The 22300-nt window shown below is 39.9% G+C and overlaps 2 protein-coding genes across 11 annotated transcripts in view; one reads left to right on the forward strand and one right to left on the reverse strand.

Moving 5' to 3' along the window:
• The window catches only part of skic3 (SKI3 subunit of superkiller complex), a 130885-nt gene extending 118536 nt beyond the window's left edge, over window positions 1-12349 (forward strand). For all 7 annotated transcript variants that reach the window (XM_048528389.2, XM_048528386.2, XM_048528387.2 and 4 more), the window contains 4 exons: window positions 1138-1290; window positions 7387-7517; window positions 8904-9027; window positions 11488-12349. In XM_048528389.2, the coding sequence (XP_048384346.1) occupies window positions 1138-1290; window positions 7387-7517; window positions 8904-9027; window positions 11488-11565 (486 nt within the window). In that variant the 3' untranslated portion in view covers window positions 11566-12349. The remainder of the gene's footprint in view (window positions 1-1137; window positions 1291-7386; window positions 7518-8903; window positions 9028-11487) is intronic.
• A 5063-nt stretch (window positions 12350-17412) lies between these two features.
• fam81b (family with sequence similarity 81 member B) overlaps window positions 17413-22300 on the reverse strand; it is a 32433-nt gene continuing 27545 nt past the window's right edge. For all 4 annotated transcript variants that reach the window (XM_048527547.1, XM_048527542.2, XM_048527544.1 and 1 more), the window contains 2 exons: window positions 21700-21895; window positions 17413-18278 (listed from right to left, as the gene is read on the reverse strand). In XM_048527547.1, the coding sequence (XP_048383504.1) occupies window positions 18142-18278; window positions 21700-21895 (333 nt within the window). In that variant the 3' untranslated portion in view covers window positions 17413-18141. The remainder of the gene's footprint in view (window positions 18279-21699; window positions 21896-22300) is intronic.

Below are 22300 nucleotides of genomic sequence, written 5' to 3' on the forward strand. Positions count from 1 at the left end.
TAATGGGTCAAATGGCCGAATTCTGCTCTTCTATCTTATGACCTAACGGAGGCAATCTAGAAACTGTTGTCTTTGATAACATTCATTTAATGTCAGATCTGTGGTCTGGATTTGTAGTCAGCAAAACAAGGGTGCTGATTACAGGCATCAAAGAAAGTCTCATTGAGAGATCTAGCAATCACTATGGCATGAGCTTTTGAGTCTCTTGACTTGAAATTGATAGTATTGCTTAGTGGTGTTTATCAGTGTAAGCTGCAATGATGTCATCAAGCTACCTAATCAGCTGAATTCATTGAAGAGTACTCCTAGCCACCAGGAAACAAATTCTAGTCATTAGTCAAAATGATAGTTAACAACGTTCCATAAATATGTAATTTTGTTTCTGAAGCTTATTGGTCATACAGTAGTATTTATGTCTCCGATTACTAAACAAAAACTCCAGTTATACTTCATTGAACAAGGTGTAATTTTTATGGAGGTTCCATCAGGGATATAAGATTGGAAGTGGAGACAATTTTGCTCAATCCATTGATTTTTCTCTTTGCTGATTTTTGACTGGGGTATTGGGGAGGATCCACAGCACAAGCTGTGGCAAAACAGTGGATGACAGACTGAAATTTCAGAATTTCTGTCATCGTGTTAAACTCTGAAGTTGCGGTCAAGTTTGGGGTTATGACCATGAGGGCTGTCAGCAGTGAAAGCTTGCCATGGAGCACAATTGTTTTTCTCTACCTTTAATGAGTATTCAAACTCTAAAATTCAGAGGTGTTTTTCAACGTAGAAACTGCTTGGTACATTTCCTTAGGTGGAATTTTTTGCTAATATTTATTTGATTTACCTTTCATTAAAAATTTATGAACAGCTTATATTGCATTTTAATACCATTCATAGAAATTTAAAACCTCAAACTTCATTGAGAATAAATCTATCATTGAATCATCACTTAAATTTGTACATACAGTCTCAAGCAATCATTTAAGCCGTGTAAATGAACCTGACCATTTTCAACTCTACTTCAGAAGAATTTCAGAACCTAATTTAATGTGAGCAAATCAAAGCCAACTGGCAGTATGTCAGGTGTTAAACATATGATTGATTGCAATCTATGCTCATCTTTTAATCTCTGTTTCCATCTAGTGGCTGGCAGAAGTATATAAATCTCAGGGTTTAATGATAGCAGCAGAAATGTGTTACAGGCAAGGATTGCAACTATCTTCACAGCAAGGCAATATGAATGGTAAACTGTCAAGTCTACTCAGATTAGCATTGCTCGCCCTGTCACTCAGTACGGTAAGAATTTTGTTAGCTGCAATTGGAATTTTTTTTGTGCTCACATACTATAAGCAAAGGTTGTTTTTAAACCCTGATTGTAACTGCATGCTGAACTTTTGGTGAGAAGCTTGATTCTTGTTGCTAACTAATGCTTTAATTGATTTTAACAAGTTTTTTTTTAATGTTTTTAACTCTTCCTAAATGTTATGATATTAGAACTGTTTTCTGTCTTTAGGTGAACTCAGTCTAAATTCAGTTCAGCACTTTTAAAGTGCACTGAATATATCCAGTGAGAATTTAAAGGGCTACATCATATGCTATTTTACATAAGTTGATGTATGCAGCAATAAAGTGTGGCTACATCCAAATTTCCTCGTCAGGAAAGAATATTTGAATTTTTATTCTGGAAAATATCATAAATAAAACTGTTACATGGCTATTTTATTTGGAAGAAATGGTTATGATTATTTGAACCTTGAATATAAAAGATTCCTCCTCCTCCTCTTTCCCCCAAATAGTATAGTTTTACTTTTGTCCTCGCAATTTCCTGCTTGTAGCAGCAAAGATGGAATGTACCTATTTGTCACTTGCATCAAATCTCCAAAGAAAGCTTTGTGTGTGTGTGTGACTCTTCAACTGTGTCTTCCTCCATTGGAAGAAGCGAGCCAACGTTTCTCCTTTACATCTCCCATAGTATCATATTTCAAATCTTGAGCTCGCATCAAGGAAAGTTAACTCTATAAATTTGCAGATTATACACGTCAGTTCAACTATTAGATAAAATAGTACTAGGAGCAGCAGCCATCTCTTTTTAACTGCTCATAATTGTGTAATTTTATACACCCTAATCAAATCTCCCCTCAATCTCCTTTACTCCAAGATGGACAACTTCAGCTTCCTAAACTGACCTTGTAACTAAAATCACTGATCCCTGAAACTGATCTGTTAAATCTCTTCCACACCTTCTCAACAACCACCGATATCCATTGCAATGTGCAGTGACCAGACTGGATGCAATGCTCTGGCTGTAGTGTAATACTTTTATATGAGAAAAAATTGATGTGGTTTTGTATTCGATACCTCTATTTGTGAAGTCCCAGATCTCACTTGCTTTGCTGCCTAATCCCTTGCGATGTCCTGCCACCTTCAACTATAGTGATATCATTGATTTTTTTTTTCCTTCTGTCATTTGGCAAAAGAAAACTTTTGGATTGCCATTCGACCTGATATTATTCGTTAGCTTCCTCATGTTCCCTTATACATTTTGTTTTCTCTGCCGCTCTATCTCGCTCACACTTGCTGTTTCTCGCCTCTTCCCCCCCCCCCCCCCCCCGCCCACTTCCTTACTAAGCATAGCATCTCTGAATCTTGACCCTACACTGAAGTTTTAATGCTGTAATTCCATTTCCCCATTAATACAAAATGTAGGAGTGTCTAGATTCATTTTTCTCAAGGACCACATATAAATAATGATGACATATAGGTGGCTGCATCAAGTGTGATACCAAGTGAAAGAGTTTGTTTATTTTAAACCAGCATCTTCTAAAATCATTATCAGTAACTCTGTTGGTAATTTAATCAATTACAGACCACCAAAGCTCTCATCTCTGGAGAGTAATGATTCATATTTGAATAAAGGTCTCTTTGGTCATACTATATATATCTACAGAACTAGTTCGTTGTTCTACATTCCACATCCAAAGAGTAGCCCAGTGTAACCAAATTATGCCTGTTGAACTATGTGGATTCAAGTGCAAGTTCCTTTGAGGAGTTTTAGAATTTTATAACGTGATTTTTTCCCAAACTTTTGAATATCTTAGGGTTAAATCTTAAAACGGGGCTGCTTGCTCTTGCTGAGTAAAGTTTTAATGGTTGACAGATCCAAAGGTTGCCTACCGCCCTAACAGTAACACTTTTTAGGACTAAACGCAGGCAAAACATTTAAAATTAGTTGTGTTGAGTCATTGATTTATCTATTGGAATGATCGAAGAAGCTTTCCTTTAAATATATCCCAATGTTATTGTTTGGATGAAAGTAGCAATCATGACATTATTAGCTAGTCTATTATAAGACATAGGAGTGGAAGTAAGGCCATTCGGCCCTCTGAGTCCACTCCGCCATTTAATCGTGGCTGATGGGCATTTCAACTCCACTTCCCTGCACTCTCCCCGTAGCCCTTAATTCCTTGCGAGATCAAGAATTTAGCAATCTCTGACTTGAAGACATTTAACGTCCTGGCCCCCACTGCGCTCCGTGGCAATGAATTCCACAGGCCCACCACTCTCTGGCTGAAGAAATGTCTCCTCATTTCCATTCTAAATTTACCCCCTCTAATTCTAAGGCTGTGCCCCCAGGTCCTAGTCTCCCCGCCTAACGGATACAACTTCCCAGCGTCCACCCTTTCTAAGTCGTGCATTATCTTGTAAGTTTCTATTAGATCTCCCCTCAACCTTCTAAACTCTAATGAATACAATCCCAGGATCCTCAGCCGTTCATTGTGCGTTAGGCCTACAATTCCAGGGATCATCCATGTGAATCTCCGCTGGACATGCTCCAGTGCCGGTATGTCCTTCCTGAGGTGTGGGGCCCAAGATTGGACACAGTGTTCTAAGTGGGGCCTAACTAGAGCTTTATAAAGTCTCAGAAGCACATCTCTGCTTTTATATTCCAACCCTCTTGAGATAAGTGACACCATTACATTCACTTTCTTAATCAGGGACTCTATCTGCAAGTTAACCTTTTAGAGAATCCTGGACTAACACACTTGTACTTGATCCCTTTGTACTTCGGCTTTATGAATTTTCTCACTGTTTAGAAAATAGTCCATGCCTGTATTCTTTTTCCCAAAGTGCAAGACCTCGCGTTTGCTCACATTGAATTTCATCAGCCATTTCCTGGGCCACTCTGCTAAACTGTCGATCTTTCTGCAGCCTCCCCACCTCCTCAGTACTACCTGCCTGTCCGCTAACTTCGTATTATCGGCAAACTTTGCCAGAATGCCTCCAGTCCCTTCATCCTGATCATTAGTATATTAAGTAAACAGCTGCGGCCCCAACACTGAAACCTGCGGGACACCACTTGTCACTGGTTGCCATTCCGATAAAGAGCCTTTTATCCCAACTCTCTGCCTTCTGTCAGACAGCCAGTCCTCAGTCCAAGCCTGTGGCTCACCTCAAACACCATGGGCCCTCACCTTACTTGGCAGCCTCCCGTGAGGTACCTTATCGAAGGCCTTTTGGAAGTCTAGATAACATCCACTGGGTTTCCCTGGTCTAACCTACTTGTTACCTCTTCAAAGAATTCCAACAGGTTTGTCAGGTGCCACCTCCCTTGGCTAAATCCGTGCTGACTTGTTCTAATCCGACCCTGCACTTCCAAGAATTTAGAGATCTCATCCTTAACGATAGATTCTAGAATTTTACCAACAACCGAGGTTAAGCTAATCGGCCTATAATTTTCCATCTTTTGTCCTGATCCTCCGCTATTTCCTCAGCCACGTCCCTCAGAACTCTAGGATGTAGCCCATCGGGGCCAGGAGATGTATCAATTTTTAGATCTTTTAGCTTTTCCAGCACACACTCTTTTTGTAATGCCTACCATACTCCACTCTTCCCCCTGACTCTCCTTAATTGTTGGGGTACTACTCATTTCTTCCACTCTGAAGACTGACGCAAAGTACTTAAGTTCTTCAGCTATTTCCTTATCTCCCATCACTAGCCATCCAGCATCAATTTGGAGCGGCCCAATGTATACTTTCGCCTCTCGTTTGTTTCCTATGCATTGAAAGAAACTTTTACTATCATTTCTAATATTACTGGCTAGCCTACCTTCATATTTGATCTTCTCCTTCCTCATTTCTCTGTTATCCTCTGGTTGTTTTTGTAGCCTTCCCAATCTTCTGATTTCCCAGTGCTCTTGGCCACTTCATAGGTTGTCTCTTTCTCTTTGATACCTTTCCTGACTTTCTTTGTTAGCCATAGCTGTCTAATCCCACCCCGGATAATCTTTCTTTTCTTTGGGCTGAACCTCTGTACTGTGCTCTCAATTACACCCAGAAACTCCTGCAATTGTTGCTCTACTGTCTTCCCCGCTAGGCTCTGCTTCCAATTGATTTTCATCAGTTCCTCTCTCATGCCCCCGTAATTACCTTTATTTGACTGTAACACCATTACATCTGACTTTGCCTTCTCTGTTTCAAACTGCAGACTGAACTCTACCATATTGGGCTAGTAAATTTGCAGACGACACTAAGGTCGGGGGAGTTGTGGATAGTGACGAAGGATGCTGTCGGTGGCAGAGAGACATAGATAAGCTGCAGAGCTGGGCTGAGAGGTGGCAAATGGAGTTTAATGCAGACAAGTGTGAGGTGATGCACTTTGGTAGGAGTAACTGGAAGGCAAAGTACAGGGCTAATGGTAAGATTCTTAGCAGTGAAGATGAGCAGAGAGATCTCGGTGTCCATGTACACAGATCCTTGAAAGTTGCCACCCAGGTTGACAGGGCTGTTAAGAAGGCATACGGTGTTTTAGCTTTTATTAATAGAGGGATCGAGTTCCGGAACCAAGAGGTTATGGTGAAGCTGTACAAAACTCTGGTGCGGCCGCATTTGGACTATTGTGTACAGTTCTGGTCACCGCATTATAAGAAGGATGTGGAAGCTTTGGAAAGGGTACAGAGGAGATTCACTAGGATGTTGCCTGGTATGGAGGGAAGGTCTTACGAGGAAAGGCTGAGGGACTTGAGGCTGTTTTCATTGGAGAGAAGAAGGTTGAGAGGTGACTTAATTGTGACATATAAAATTATCAGAGGGTTAGACAAGGTGGATGGGGAGAGCCTTTTTCCTAGGATGGTGACGGTGAGCAGGAGGGGGCATAGCTTTAAATTGAGGGGTGAAAGATATAGGACAGATGTTAGAAGTAGTGTCTTTACTCAGAGTAGTAAGGGAATGGAATGCTTTGCCTGCAACGGTAGTAGATTCGCCAACTTTAGGTACATTTAAGTCGTCATTGGACAAGCATATGGACGTACATGGAATAGTGTAGGTTAGATGGGCTTGAGATCGGTATGACAGGTCAGCACAACATCGAGGTCCGAAGAGCCTGTACTGTGCTGTAATGTTCTATATTATGATCGCTGCCTCTTAAGTGGTCCCTTACTTTAAGATCTTTTATAAAATCTGGTTCATTACATAGCACTAAGTCCAAAATAGCCTCCTCCCTTGTGGGCTCCATCACAAGCATTATAATGAGTAATTGCCGTAGACTATGACAAGTGAACATTCAACTAATGATAACAGATAATAAAATGTTTTTAAAGAGTAGCATGAAATTTAATTTTTGAAATCACTCCAGTGCAGAATAAATTCTTTTAAAAAGTACTGCAGCTTTCTACTGCTGTGACCAATCTACTGACTTTGGCTATGATACCCCATCAAAATTCACATACTGTTTAAACACTTGGATCCACCAGACAGCAATACCTTCCTGCATTGTACCTATCTTAAATTTAATTTGAGAATTTCTACTCGGGTGTTTCTTGGAATGTTCACCTTGTCTGATATGATCATATATGTAAATACTTGCCATCTTTCAAGATTTTTCTATTTGAATATGCACCTGTTAAACTTGTTAATCTTTAACAAACAATATAGATTTTTCAATATTCAGTACAAACTGTCTTTTTTAAAACTTGCTTTAAAATTGGAGTCTAAAAGATTAAGAATCTTTTAAATCTAAAAGATTAACAAACCTGTCGGAAAAGAGCAGGAGCACTAATCAATACATTATGCAAGTACTTTTGAAAAGCTGTAAACTGGTCAGGATTCTATAAAGTGAGCACTACCAGTTTTCGTCAATTTCAGGTCTGTTGAATTTGTTCAATATTATCTGGTCAATTTAGATTTCATATTTCCATCATGGAGTTTAAGTTTTCAAATATGACGCGTTCAGTGTTAAATGAAGTTTCTCCTTGCTTCTTGTCAATAAGGTAAAATAGACTAAACATTAAACTGGAAATGTGACCTTTTGCTGTACCTGTCCAATTTAAAACCTCCAATTTGATGGATTGAACATTATTATGTATATGAACTTCACATTTGAATTTCTTTCTGTTAGATGAAAGTTCAAAGTAATCGATGGACATCACTAGTCAAAGAAGCAACCGGTGAAGCTCAAAAGATCTCTTTTTGTCCTCTTGCTGGTCTATTCCAAGCACTGCTGCAATTTGTAGTTAAAATGGGAGCAAGGTAATATTACATTTCAGATTCCATGAAATGCAATAAATAAGTAGTCCTCTACTTATTTCTTTATTTTTAAGAATATTTCAGTGCATCCAACTAACTAGAAACATATACCAGGTATTCATAGGAAGGTATTAAAACTCTTGAACTTTGCTTTTAATCAACATCTGTAATTTGGAGTAGACAAGTGAAATTTGAAAACTTGTACAACCTAAAGTTTGTTAAATACCACTTGCTAATGAACAAAATATTAATTTTAGAGAACAGTTAAGTACCAACCACATTACCGTGGTTCTGGAATTGCATGTCAGCCAGACCAGGTAAAATGGCAGATTTCGTTCTCTAAAGAACATTATTAAACCAGATGGGTTTTACAACGATCACTAAATGGTCACTATTAGACTAGCCTTTTTTACTCCAAATTTTTATTGAATTCATGTGCCTTGGAGACTTTGAACCAGTATCTCCATCACATTAATCAAAGAAAAGTACTGCAGATCTAGTGTCCCAATTCCAGCAGTCTTCAGCTCCATTCATCAGCAACTTTTGCTCCAGTATAATGTCAGAAATGTTGATGTTCATCGACAATCGTGCAGTGTTCAGCACAATTTGTGATTCCTCAGGTACTGAACCAGTCCATGTTTGAATTCCACAAAAGCTGGACAATATCCAGTCTTGATCTGAGAATTAGCAAGTAACATTTGTACCATGCTGACAAAGGGTCTCCAGACTTGAAACTGCAACTTGACTTTTCTTTCTAGCGATGTAGACAGATCTGTTGAGTTTCTTTAGCACTATCGTTTGCTTTGGAGTACTGGTCTAGTGACATTACCACTGTACCACTGCCTCCCCAAAGTTAACAGGGTCAAAGGGCTCGCCATGCGCATGGGTGGGGGGGAGTTATTATGAAAGGAAGCTTTAGTGAGGATAAGAGGGCTGTGATTACTGAGAAAAGGTAAGGGAGTATTGGTGGTGCCTGAAGTATAATTGAAGCTGTTGAGGAAAGAGAAGTTTGGGACAATTAAATGAAATGATAAGGAATGAAGGTTTTTTTTAAAAGAAAAAACTTAAGAAATATATAAGAATGTTGGACAATATGAAGGAAGAAAGACTCCCCCAAAAAAAGGAGAGAGACTAATTCTTGACAAAAACAAAGTTGCTGGAAAAACTCAGCAGGTCTGGCAGCATCTGTGAAGGAAAAAACAGTTAATGTTTTGGGTCCGGTGACCCTTCCTCAGAACTGATTCTTGACAGTGTGATGTGATTTGTTTGGGGTAGGTAGTGTAAAATATATTCAGTCTTTTGACTTTAACTTACTGACTTTATTAAATTTTTGAGGACTTAAGTGGCTAAATTGTTCAAATGAATTGATCTTATTTTGCTGCCCTACAGGGAAACACGACGGCTGCTCGAGAGAGTGGTGTATCAGCCAGGTTACCCGGAGAGCATTGTATCAGTTGGCCGTTGGTACCTCCTCCGACATTTGTGGGCCAAAAATGATGATGAACTTATCACAGTAAGTTTAAACGATTGGCACCTATTTTGTTTATAAACTAGGAACATGGTGCAGTTTTGTTGCTAGCACTGGTCTTTGCTTAAAAAGCTACAGTGAAATTTAACAAAATTGGTTTCAATTTTATTTTGTCCTTTTTTGTTTTATTTGCTCATGTGATATGGGCCTCACTGGCTAAGACAACATTTATTGTTCGTCCATATTTGCTTAGAGGGCAGTTAGGAGTCATCTGCATTGGAGTCATATGTAGGCCAGACCAGGTAAGGATGGTGGATGTCTTGCCTTAAAGGGCATTAGACAATTGTCAAATAAAAACCAAAAGAACTTCAGATGCTGTCAGTCAGAAACAAAAACAGGAGTTTCTGGGAAAATTCAGCGGGTGTGGCAGTCTCTGAGAAAAGAAATCGATTAATGTTTTGGGTCCTCTGTCCCTTCCTCAGAATAGGGAAGGGTCACCAGCAACATCTTCCAGCAGCTTCTGCTTTTGTATAATACCATTGTTGTTGTAGAGTCTTGTAATGTGCAAATTAGATGCTGAAATTGCCTACAAGGCATTATTCACTAACTGTGAAAATACTGAGGTTGTGAAATGTACAACATGAACACATGTTCTTTTTATAGCTTTATTGTTTTAGCAAGAGGAGCAACAGTGTAGTGGCATGTCAATGGACATGTAATCCAGAACCCTGAGCTGCACTGATGGGAATTTGCAACTGTTGACAGTGTTCACATCAACATTATTAGGCCAGCTTTTTATTCCATTATTACTGAATTCAAATTTTGCCATTTTAAAAAAACATCATTCATGGGACACTGGTGTCACTGGCTAGATCAGTATTTATTGTTCATCTGAGATGCCCAGAGGCCAGTTAAGAGTCACACTGCTGTGGAGTCCCATGTCGGCCCGACTGGGGTACGCATGGCAGTTACCTCTCTAAAGGACTTTGTGCACTAGCTGGGTTTCTCTAACAATCAACATGGTCATCAATAACTCCTAGTTCAGAATTTCTTTTACTTGAATTCAGATTCCACTGTCTGTCTCAGCAGACTTCAAATCCAAGGTTTTGGCAGACTACCTGGCTCTCTGAATTACTAATCCAGTGACGATATAACCGTACCATCATCTTCCCCAATTTAGAGGCCAGTATTTGGGCAGCATTCTCTGCGGTTTACATGTATGACGATGGGATTCAAACTCATGTCCTCAGAACATTAGCCTGGGGTTTCAGGGTCCAGTGACAGTGCCACTATGCCACCACCTCTTTCTTCTCTTTCCCCCCCCCCCCCCCCCCCCCCCACCTTGTTAAAATAGTCAAGCCATACAAAAGGTTTTAGAAAAAGTATGTTTAAATTTGTACCATTCACAACCTTAGTGCATTACTGAAAGTACTCCTCAGTTAGAGAATTACTTTTGAATTGTAGACGCTGTTATTGGGAATCTCAGCATCAAATTTGCACATTACAGGACTCCACAAACAGCAATGGTCTAAATAATTATCACTCTGTTTTACTGGTTTTGGTTATTGAATCAATGCTAACAATGACTCGACTTGCTAAACAAAATATTAGCCTATGTGTAAAATGAAATGAAAACAAGATTTAGTTGGTTGGAAACACTTTGTCTCCCCTTAAGGCCAGATTAATGGCCTAGTGGTATTATCACTGGGCTGTTATTCCAGAGACCCAGATAACGTTCTGGGGACCCGAGTTCAATCCCACCAGGCAGATGGTGGAATTTGAGTTCACTAAATATCTGGAATTATGAATCCAGTGATGACAGTGAATCCATTGTCGTTTTTTGGAAAAACCCATCTGGTTCACTAATGGTTCACCCTCTCTGATGAAGGGTCTAGGCCTGAAACGTCAGCTTTTGTGCTCCTGAGATGCTGTGTTCATCCAGCTCCACACTTTTTTATCTTGGTTCACTAATGTCCTTTTATAGAATGAAACTGCCATCCTTACCTTACATATGGGCTGCATGTGACTCCGGACCCACAGCGATGCGATTGACTCGTAACTGCCTAATTACAGATGGACCAATAAATGCTGCCTGGTCAGCGACACCCTCATCTCATGAATGAATGAAAAAAAACTATCCTTTTAAAATTCTCATTCACTTTCATAGAAGTGAAGGATGGTCACTGGACTCAAAATGTTAACTGTTTTTCTCCAAGGATACTGCCAGAGTTTCTCCTAGTTTCTCCAGCTGTTTGTCTTTTTTAAATTTATTTCATTGTTTTCTTTTTTATTTTCCTCATTCTGTCATGCCCACAACTCCGTGAGCTCACTTGTGGAAGCCTGCTATTGGTTTGACTGAGCTTAGCTATTTTGGCACAAACGACATACAGAACATGGGATTGAGCTGGTATTTGAGGACCATGCCAGATAAATGTCATTACATGCTCCCAAGAATATGTTCACTTATTCAAAACTTTGTGTTAAATGAATTTACTCTGCTTTCAGGTATTACTTCAAAATGCCAAAATGAAAGGAGATTCTAGAGTTGAAGAGTTGCACAAGAAGCTTATTGAATCATTTTAATAACTAAACAAGAACAAAGATTGAACTCAAATGCATGCACAATAAAATCTTGCATTGTAATTTATAGATGCAGCCACCATATTACTTAGATTTCGGGTTGTCAAAAAGCAGTAACTGTGGCTGGCTTTTTTTTTGAAGCAATTTGAATACAGTACGATTTGTTGCACTTTGGCTATATTGAAAAAGACTGCGAATATTTAGACTTGTTTTCTCTTCTGCCATCATATTTCCTGCACTTTTCATCTTAAAAGCTGAAAATTCAAATATACCATCATGACTGGGAAGCAAGCAGATTTCTTTATTTCTGATTGAATGCCTTCATTTTAACTTGACCAATGACCTGTATCATTATAGTATAAATACACCAAAACAATCATGTTTAAACATTTTGTTGCAAAGTGTAATGTAATGTTACGATTAAACTATGTACTCCTATCATGATTTCCTACTGAAGCCTATAGTCATGTTTGCATTTTGTTGAATTTTTTTCTTTTTTGTTTCACTAATTCATTTAAGACAGAAATATCATTTGTGCTTTGCATCAAATGTATTTAATTTTGTCAAATTACTATGCAATAGCAACCATTTCTGTACTGAATCTGGAGTAATCTTCTGAAATGCTGCTTCAATTAAGATTAAAAAAACTTGATCCATAGAAATCCTTAAGTACTTTAAAGATGGATCTTATTGGCAAAAAAAATGTTGCAATATCTCTTCCCTACAGCTTTACTTCATGTGACTGGCTCTGTGTCTAATTCAACCAATAAAAATGCAGAGGACTTTGTTGCAATTGTGCTTTACTCTGGGCCCATAGTGGGACCTTATTTTTAAACAAGTGTACAGAATGGATGGTTAAATTTGGTTCTAAACCAAAATAGAAAAATTTAAGGACAATTCAACTAAATCCAAGCGAGTAGACAATATATGCCTTGACAGCCCTGCCCTGTCACTTGCAGAACAGGTAACTTAAAATGGAGTCATAGAGTCATGCAGCATAGAAACAGACTCATTGGTCCCACCAGCCTATGCCAACCAATTTTCCCCAAGTTAAACTAGTCCCATTTGCCTTCGTTTGGCCCATATCTGTTTAAACCTTTCCTGTTCTTGTGTCTGCCCAAATGTTTTTCAAATGTTGTAACTGTACCAGTGTCTACCACTTTCTTTGGCAGTTCATTCCACACAGGAACCAACGTCTGTGAGGGAAATAGTTGTCCGTCAGGTCCCTTTTAAATCTTTGTCTTCTCACCTTGAAAATATGCCCTCTAGTTTTGAATTCCCCCATCCGAGGGAAAAGGCCTTTGACATTCACTTTATCCATGCCCCTTGTGATTTCATAAACCTCTCCTAAGGTTACTCCTCAACCTCCTCCTACACTGCAGTGAAAAACGTTCCAGCCTCCTCTTTACAACTCAAACCCTCCAATCCCAGTAAAACAACCTTCCAGTTGCCATCCACTTTAACATCTCCTCCCACTCCCCTGATGACGTGCCCGTCCTTGACCTCCCCCACTGTCAGTGAGGCCCAATGTAAACTGGAGAAACAGCACCTCATATTTTATCTTGGAAGCTTACAGCCCAATGGTCTGATTATTGACTTTACCAGCTTCAAAATCTCTCTACCCCCAACCAGTCCATCTTCCTACTCCCTCTATCTGCTCCACCCTTCCCACTAACCAACCCCAGTAAACCTTTACCTGCTACCACTTATCTCCATCTCACCTCCCCTCCCCAACTCTACCCATCCCTCCCTTCTATTTATTTCTGGGCTGCCCTCCCCCCACCCCCTACCCATCCTTGATGAAGGGCTTCAGCCTGAAATGTTGATTTTCCTGCTCCTTGAATGCTGTGCTTTTCTAAAAGTGGCCTCACCAATGTCTTGTACAATTGCAATATCACATTCCAACTCCTGTACACAATGGCCTGAGCAATGAAGGCAAGAGTGCTAAACAATTCCTTAACCACGTTATATACCTCTAACACAACTTTCAAGGAACTCTGTTCCTGGGCTCCTTGGTTCTGTTTATTGTTTACCTGCATTTGACCCATAACTTACCACGCCCTGGCATTTTGTGTAAGAGTACCAGTCTCCACCATCCTCTGACAGTGCTTCCCATAATTTTTCCACTCCCTGGTTTGAAAAAAAATTTCCTCCGATCCCATCCAAGCCATTTACTCCTCACCTTAAATTTACGCCCTCCAGTGTTAGAGATGTCTGCCAGGAGGAAAATATTCTCATGATCTACCCTTTCTATGCCTCTCATAATTTTATATACCTCAGAAACCCCATCAGCATCCTCTGCTGTAAGGAAAATAAACCCAGCCTATCCAGTCTCCCCTCGTAACATCTCAGGCAACATTCTGCTGAATCTCCTCTCCAGTGCAGTTGCGTCCTTCTTATAGTGTAGTGAGCAGAACTGCATGTAGTATGCTATGTGTGGCCTGAACTATGCTCTATACAGTTGCAACTTCCTGCTCCATGGCTAATAAAGGCGAGCATCCCTTCTTTACCTCCCACCCCTGCCCCTGCCCCCACCCCCCAACTGCCCATGTTGGCACCCTCGGGGGCGTATGAACTTGTACTCAACTTTCCTTTTGTTCATCAGGACTCCCTAGGATCCTACCATTCATTGTGTAAATCCTTCCTTTTTAAATCTCCTAAAATGCATCACCTCACACTTATCAGGATTAAATTCCAGCTGTCCTTGTTTTGCCTAATTTACCAGCTGATCATTATCAGACTATAGCCTGACACCACACTCTTCAGTATCAACAGTACCACCAATTTTCACATCATCTGCAAAATAACTAATTATGCCTTCTATTCCCATCCAAATTGTTAATGTACATAACAAACAGTAAAGGTCCTAGCACTGATCCCTGCAGTACACTGCTGGTCACAGGCTTCCAATGACACAACCAGCCTCCATCACCCTTTAACCCTACTTCCGGGCTAATTTTGGATCCAGTTTGCTAACACGTCTTAGACCGTATAGGCTGTTACCTTTTGGACTAGCTTTCTACATGAAATCTTGTCAATGGCCTTTCTGAAGTCTTTTCAGCTGCATAACCTGCATCAATATATTTTGTCACCTTTTCAAAAAGCTCAATTTAGACATGATCTTCCTGCCCAATGAATCCATCCTGACTGTTCCCAATCAATCCCTGGCTTTCCAAGTGTTGATTTGTCCTGTCCCTCAGAATATTGTCCCATAATTTTTGTATCACTGACGTCAGACTAACTAGTCTGTAATTACACAGTCTATCTGGGCTGCCTCTTTTCAACAAAGGAACAATATTAGCTGTCCTCCAATTATCTAGCAATTCTTGTGTGGCCAGTGAAGTATTAAGTATCTATGACAGAACCCCAGCAATCTCCCCACCTGCCTCCTGTAGCAGCCTGGGCTACATCTCAAGCTCTGGGGATTTATGCATCCTTTCTAATGCTGTTATGTCCTTTTTGAAGTGTGCTTGTCAGCATTGTAGTCTATGTGGTGTAAATCTGCACGCAGCAGTGTCAAGATGGGTGCTCAGGATGTTGGTCTGGTGACATAGAAAGAGTGATGATATTGTTGCATGTTTATTTGGTTTGGGGCTTGGGAGATCAACTTCCAGGTGATGGTGTATCTGTGTATTTTCCACCCTTGGCCTCCGAGGTGACGGTGGTTGCGGGTTAGAAATAAGCTGTTGAAGGAGCTATGCTGCATTGTATCATGTAACTGGTGCAGACTGCTGTCACTGTTTGTGGAAGAGAGAGCGAACGTTTATGGGAATAGATGGTGCACCAATCAAGTGGATTGCTGAATCCTAGATAATGCCAAGCTCCTTGCATCTGGATGAATGGAGCGGAGATATTCTATCGCAGCCTTGGTCTGTGCCTTGCAGATGGTGAAGGGTCCTGACCTGAAACATCAGCTTTCCTGCTCCTCTGATGCTGCATGGTCTGCTGTGATCCTCCATCTCCACACTGTTATCTCTGACTCCAGCATCGGTAGTTCTTACTGTCTTTTGCAGATGGAGGATGTGTTTCAGTATCAGGAGATGGGTTATCACAGAATTTCCAGCCTTTTATGGATGATCCATTTAAGTTTCTCGTCAATCTGCCTGTGTTGTTGACAGTGGTGGATTCAGCACATTAAATGTCACAAAATGTCAAGGGAGGATATTTAAGTTCTCTCTAGTTGGAGATAGTCATTGTAATGTTGTGATGTAAAGTTATTTTCCACTTGTCAGCCCAAGTCTGGATATTGTCTGAGTCTTGCTGCATTAGGCTAAAGGCTGCTTCAGACTTTGAGGTGTGAACATTGCTGAACAGCAGCCATCAACAGACATCCCCACTCTGACCTTATGATGGAGGGAAGGACACTGATGAAGCAGCTGAAGATGGTTGGACCTAGGACACTACCCTAAGGATCTCCTACAGAGATGTCACAGAGCTGCAAAGATTGATCTGCAACAACTACAACCATCTTCCTATGTGACGAGAATGACTCCAACCAGCAGAGAATTCTCCCTGCTTTACATTGACATCTGTTTATCTCAGAACTCTTGATGTCACACTCACTCAGTTGCTGCTTTGTCAGGGGCAGTCACTCTTGCATCTGGAGTTCAGCTTTTTTTCTCCATTTTTGAAACAAAGTTGTAAATAAGGCCAGGTGTTGGGTGGCCCTGACCCCAAGAGCTAGTGAACAGTTTATTACTCTACATGCCACCTATTAATGCATTTGACACTTTCCATCACTTTGAAACTGTCCCTTTCATTCTATGGGATTTATCTTTGCCAATAAGCCTGTCATATGACGCTTTATCAAATGCCTTTTGTAAGCACATGTCTGCTGTATCAATTACATTACCTGCATCAAACTTATCAAAATCTCCAACTTGGAAATGCCAGGTGTGAATGAATGTGACAGGTGCCCTGAGATCTTGTTGCCAGGTGTTCAAGCTGATGGCAGAGGAGCAAGTGACATACCTGATTATGTACTTGTTCTGACATTCATGTCAGGGATTCTCAGCATCTACGTGATAGAATAGAAACCCTATATTAGTGAGGTGCAATGTGTAATCAATGAGGCTCACTATCAAGTACTAATCCATCACTTGGCATCTTGTTGCCTAGTGAGAATCTTATTTCAACTTCTGGAATTTTGTTGGAAAATCCAACTAGTTGCCCTCAACATCGGGAAAGTTCGCTGGAATTCTCATGCAATGCTCCCAGATTTATCATTATAGCTCATGTTCAGGTTCGGATTCACATCGTTCTGATTCCACCCAATGACTTTTTTGAATTGAATAGTGATAAGAATGTTGTTCGGTTACAATAAGGTTAAAGGTAAACATGATGTAGTTGGAAAGTGAAGTATGATCAGATGAACCTGCTCAGAATTCTGACTGAAAAAAATGGACATGAGAAATGAAGTGTTAGTCTATAGTCAAAGTAAGGACTAATTCCTTTGTTGAGCCCTTCTAATTATTTAACACTTACGAATAATGTGGTGAATCAGTAAAATTACATCCTCAGGCCAGGAAATTGGTAGTAAGTATGGATTGTAATCAAAATAGCATATTTTCCAGTATTTTCTATTCTAATGAAAGTATTTCCTAATAATAATTGAGACTGAAATCTTAATAATGTTAACTAAAGTACCTTAAAAATATTAATGGGGAGGAATTTCAGAACCACAGAACACAATTTTATGTTGACCCTTAAAACTGTCACAGGATAAGCTATTATTTAAAATAAATGGAAGTATACACTTTTTAATAGTTTATTGTAACTACATATTATGATATTAGCACATAATGTTTTAATAAAATCATTAAATATATATGATATGAGTACATAGTGACAACGAACAATATACACACAACAAACATCATATGGATATGTTTCAAAATTATTCACGTGAATGAATGTTTTCTAAATTGATTTTACTCAACTAACATCAATAGTTTTAGGTGAACAATGAGGGTTAAAGAATAAAATTGGAAATCATTCTTCCAGTGTTCATCATTTTTCTTTCATGATTTAGTCTAGCATCTGCTGCTGTGCAATTTTGCATTTCCCACATCAATAATATATCACTTTCAAGAATGTAATCTCATTAGGTCAGACACTGAAGTGGTTTTAATAACCAAAGTTGCCAGTAAAAGTCTCATATACTAAGCCTAATTGATCTCACTGATGACCACTGCTGACAGCTTTCTGGAGCATTTACCTTTCTATTTTAATTTTAGGGAAAAACACCTGAAAATCAAAAATCACTATATCTGAATTTCTAGTCATCACAGTTACACTTGAAGTGAATAGTGGATCTGCAGCCAGAGTATTCTGCTCTTTGATAAGAGTCACTGGTATTTCATGATGGAAAATAAGAAGATATTGATTCTTTTTGAGGAAGATAATCCTAACCAGTTTCATCGCATGAATTTAGAACTGTAAATCCTACTTCAGCAGTGAATTCAATTTTGAAGCTCAGATAAATATAAATTGTTTGCAGGATTGATGTCTGATTGAATCCCACGACAGACTTCCTGTCTTCGTTGATTCCAGATATCTGTTAGATCTTATTATGCCAGCTTATGGATAGCTTTTAAGATTAATTATCTGCCGCCTGATCTGTTTCAAGTCTTTCTGGATCTTCTCTTTGTCAATTTCTATCTTCTTTTCACTGATCTTGTTCAGTGAATTAATTGATTCCATAATGGATTGAAATCCTGTTTTCAAAAAGGTTACAATTCATACATTGAAACTGTGCATCCAAAATACAGTTGTAGTTTTCCATTGGTATACAAGCAGATGTTAAAACAGTGAGGCTCCATGTTTGTTTGGCACAAGATTGTTAATAGCAACCTGTTTAAAAGTTATGACCTGCTATTAAATGGCCATATGAAAAACAACTAATTTATCAATGTTTTACTTTGTGATCATTGTATCATATCCTCCATAGATGATAATGAAATTATTTGGCCACTAGAGAGAAATGGTTGAAACACCTATTTTAAGTATATCCCTCGAGCGAATTTGAAATCATACATTGTTTTAGTCTCAACTGCTTTCTGTCGCAGTGAATTCCACAGGTTATTCTCTAGGTGAAGAAATTTCTCCGCATCTCAGTCCTAAATGGCTTTCCCTGTAAACAGTGACCCTTAGTTCTGGTCAGCCCCTGTCATCAGGAACAGCTTGTAGGGTGGCATGGTGGCTCAGAGGTTAGCACTGCTGCCTCACAGCACCAGGGATCCAGGTTTGATTCCACCCTCAGGTGACTATCTGTGTGGAGCTTGCACATTCTCCCCGTGTCTGTGTGCATTTCCTCAGGTGCTGTGGTTTCCTCCCACAGTCCAAAGATGTGCAGTCTGGTAGATTGGCAAAGCTCAATTGGCCGTAGCATTCAGGGATGTATAGATTAAGTGGGTTAAAGGGGGATGGGATTGGGTGGGCCGGTCTGAGATTTGGTGTGGACTTGTTGAGGATATGCTTCCAGCCCTGTAGGGATTCTATTATCTTTCCTGCATTTACCCTGTATAATCCTAATAGAATTTTATAGGGTCCCGTGAGGTCCCTGCTCTTTCTTCTGATTGCCATTAAATTCAAAGCTCAATAATTTGATCTCTCTTCATACACCAGTCCTGTCTTGCCAGAAATCAACACGGTAAACCTTCGCTGCACTGCCTCAACAAGAAAAACATCCTTCCTCACATAAGGAAGTCAAAACAGCACACAATATTCCAAATGTGCTCTCACCAAGGCCCTGTATAGCTGTAGGAAGTCATCCCTGCACCTTATTCGAACTCTATCACTGTGAAGGCCAACATACTATATGCCTTCATTACAGCTGCACCAATATGCTTACTTTCAGCACGTGGTTTATGAGAACACCAGATCTCATTGCACATTCCCTTCTCTCAAGATCAGAAAATAATCTTCCTCCTGATTTTGCTACCACAATGGATGAACCACATTTATCCACATTGTGCTCATCTGCCATGCAACTCTCCACTCACTAAGCTTATTAAAATTGCACTGAAACATCTCTGCGTCCTCCTCACAGCTCACACTCCTACCCAACTTAGTGCCATTTCCAAAAGTTAGTGATCTATAGAAAGTATCAAACAAAGTAATTACATCTTTCTTGTTCCTTAACTCTAGCCAAATAAATTCTGTTCTAGACCCCTATTGGACTTTCTCCTTGCCTAGCACTCCTTAATGTTGTCACTCTATCCACTTATATCCCTTTCTTGACTTTCCTCGGCTCCTTGCTCTCCATCTATCTGCTCCATTATCCACCTTCTATCACCGCCTCCACCCTCCTATTTATTTCAAAGCATCCTTCCCCGTCCCAATTTCTGAAGCAGGGTCCTCACCTGAAACGTCAGCTTTCCTGCTCCTCTAATGCTGCCTGGCCTGCTGTGTTTATCCAACTCCACACCTCGTTATCTCAGCCTCCAGCATCGGCAGTTCCTACTATCTCATAATTAACACCCAGTTCTCTCCTCCTTTGAGCCAAGCCTCTTATAGCAACATGGACTTTTTTTCACTGGAGGTTAGGAGACTGAGGGCTGAGTTTTATAAAATCATGAGAGGCATAGATGAGATAGGTAGCCAACATCTTTTCCCCACAGTAGGGGAGTCTAAAACTAGAGGGCATAGGTTTAAGGTGAGAGGGGAGAGATACAAAAGGGTCCGGAGGGGCAATTTTTTTCACACAGTGGGTGGTGACTGTCTCGAACAGGCTGCCGGAGGTAGTGGTGGAAGCAAGTACAGTTTTATCATTTAAGAAACATTTGGGCAGGTACATTGGATGGAAGGGGTATGGAGGGATATGGACCAAACACAGGCAAATGGAACTCGATTAACTGTGAAAACTGGGCGGCACAGGCAAGTTGGGCCAAAGGGCTTGTTTCAATGCTGTAAACCTCTATGATTCTCTACAGCAATACCTCACTTCATGTATTTCACAGTAACTCTACTCTAGATTTTATTACTTTCTCCATTACTTTGATTCACCTATCAAATCCTTGTTTTGGTGATATTTCTTTTCCAGTATTCAGTGCAATTTGGTATTCCTCTTTGACATTATCTTTTTTCGCGCCTGGGCAAATTAGTTTCGACCTTCTTCTGCAGCACTAGCAAAAGAGCTTGAAAGGAATTCAGTCTCACCTCTGAGTAAATCTGACCTGTCCGCTCCGTACAGGTCCTGTCCCTCCCAGAGGCAGTTCCAATGTTTCAAGAATCTAAAGCTTTCCTTTCTGCACCATCTTTCCTGCCACATATTTACCTGCAGTTGCACGTGGAACTGGGAGCAATCCAGAAATTGTCACTTTTGAAACCCTGATTGCTAATTTCCTGCCTTGCTCCCTAAATTTTAACTGTAGGACCACATTGCTCTTGCTATTTATGATATTCACACAAATGGGCCACAGCTGCTGGCAGTTCATCCTTCCCCACTCTCGATGCTCTGACTCTGACTCTGGCACCAGAGAGGCAAGGCACCATCCTGGTTTCATGTGTTTCTGCAGCTGCAGACCTGACCATTACCCTCACAATCAAATCATGACTGCTCTGCAAGACTTTCTCGTACCCACTGAATCACCAACCCTATCTCAGTACGGCTCAGCTATGGCAGTGCCACATGCTTGGCTCTGACTATGAAGTTTTTCCCGTGCTTTACAATGAATTGCACAAAGCAGATTTTAGAATACTGATGGGTAAAATGGCTAGTTTTAATGAAATGCGTGAGTAAATTCTATTAGAAATTTGATCGTGTTCATTTACTTAGCATTTATCCAAAATACTGTGCCACCATTTGTATTTTGATTCAGCAACTCTATCACCATTTTACTTTAAAGTGCAGCAGAGAGCCTCTCAGCAGCAATATCCTGTGTCTAAAGAAAAGAACACTTCAGTTTCAAAATTATTATTAAGTTGTGTGAAACTTGAATTAGTGCTTGCAACTTGTGTGTACTGTTTTTGTTAGTAAGTAGGATTCTCCTCACATCGCCAGGTTTGCTTCAACATCATTGAGGTACTTGTGTTATTTGAAATCTTAGATTGCAAAACATTCCCTATATATGTACATTTCAAAACAAATCTATTATCAGACCACCCAAACTAGTTCTATTGAAATGACCTACTCACCTTCTCTATATTCGTTCTTTATGCTTTCTAACTCATGCCAAATAGTCTTTTCTACTTTAGCAAGCTTTGCATTGATTTTCATGTCACTGTACTTCATTCTGTTGGATTCAATATCAAGGCTTTGTCGATTTTCAAGCTTTTCTAGTCTCAAAGAGATATGATTAAGTCTGTCCAGTATATTCTTTTCCATCAGTTCCTAGAAAAGTCAGAACAAAGCCAACGGCTTACTCAATTTTTAAAGAAAAGTGTGCCCCTACCAGATGTGCACCAGTTACATTTTAGTTGAGTCCTTTTGAAAATTGATTTTCCCCTCCCAACTATTTGCATGATTTATTGTAAGACCACTTACTGGCAGAAAATGCCTTAAGGTAACCTTGTAATCAGTGCCTCACATCCCATTTCTCCATGTGCTGAATTGCCCGGTTTTGTTGTGCCAACTGTAACTCAGCAATGTGAGACATTCAATCTATTTTCACACATTTTGTTAACAAAAGCATCCTGGTATAGTTTCTCTGGAAGTACTTTTAGTTATTAAGTTAACATTTTCATCAGATGGTGCGATGTACTGCAAGAAATTGTTTTCTAACAATATTAATAAGCT

Source organism: Stegostoma tigrinum, chromosome 3 (genome assembly GCF_030684315.1).
Source record: "Stegostoma tigrinum isolate sSteTig4 chromosome 3, sSteTig4.hap1, whole genome shotgun sequence".
In the NCBI taxonomy this organism is placed as follows: domain Eukaryota; kingdom Metazoa; phylum Chordata; class Chondrichthyes; order Orectolobiformes; family Stegostomatidae; genus Stegostoma; species Stegostoma tigrinum.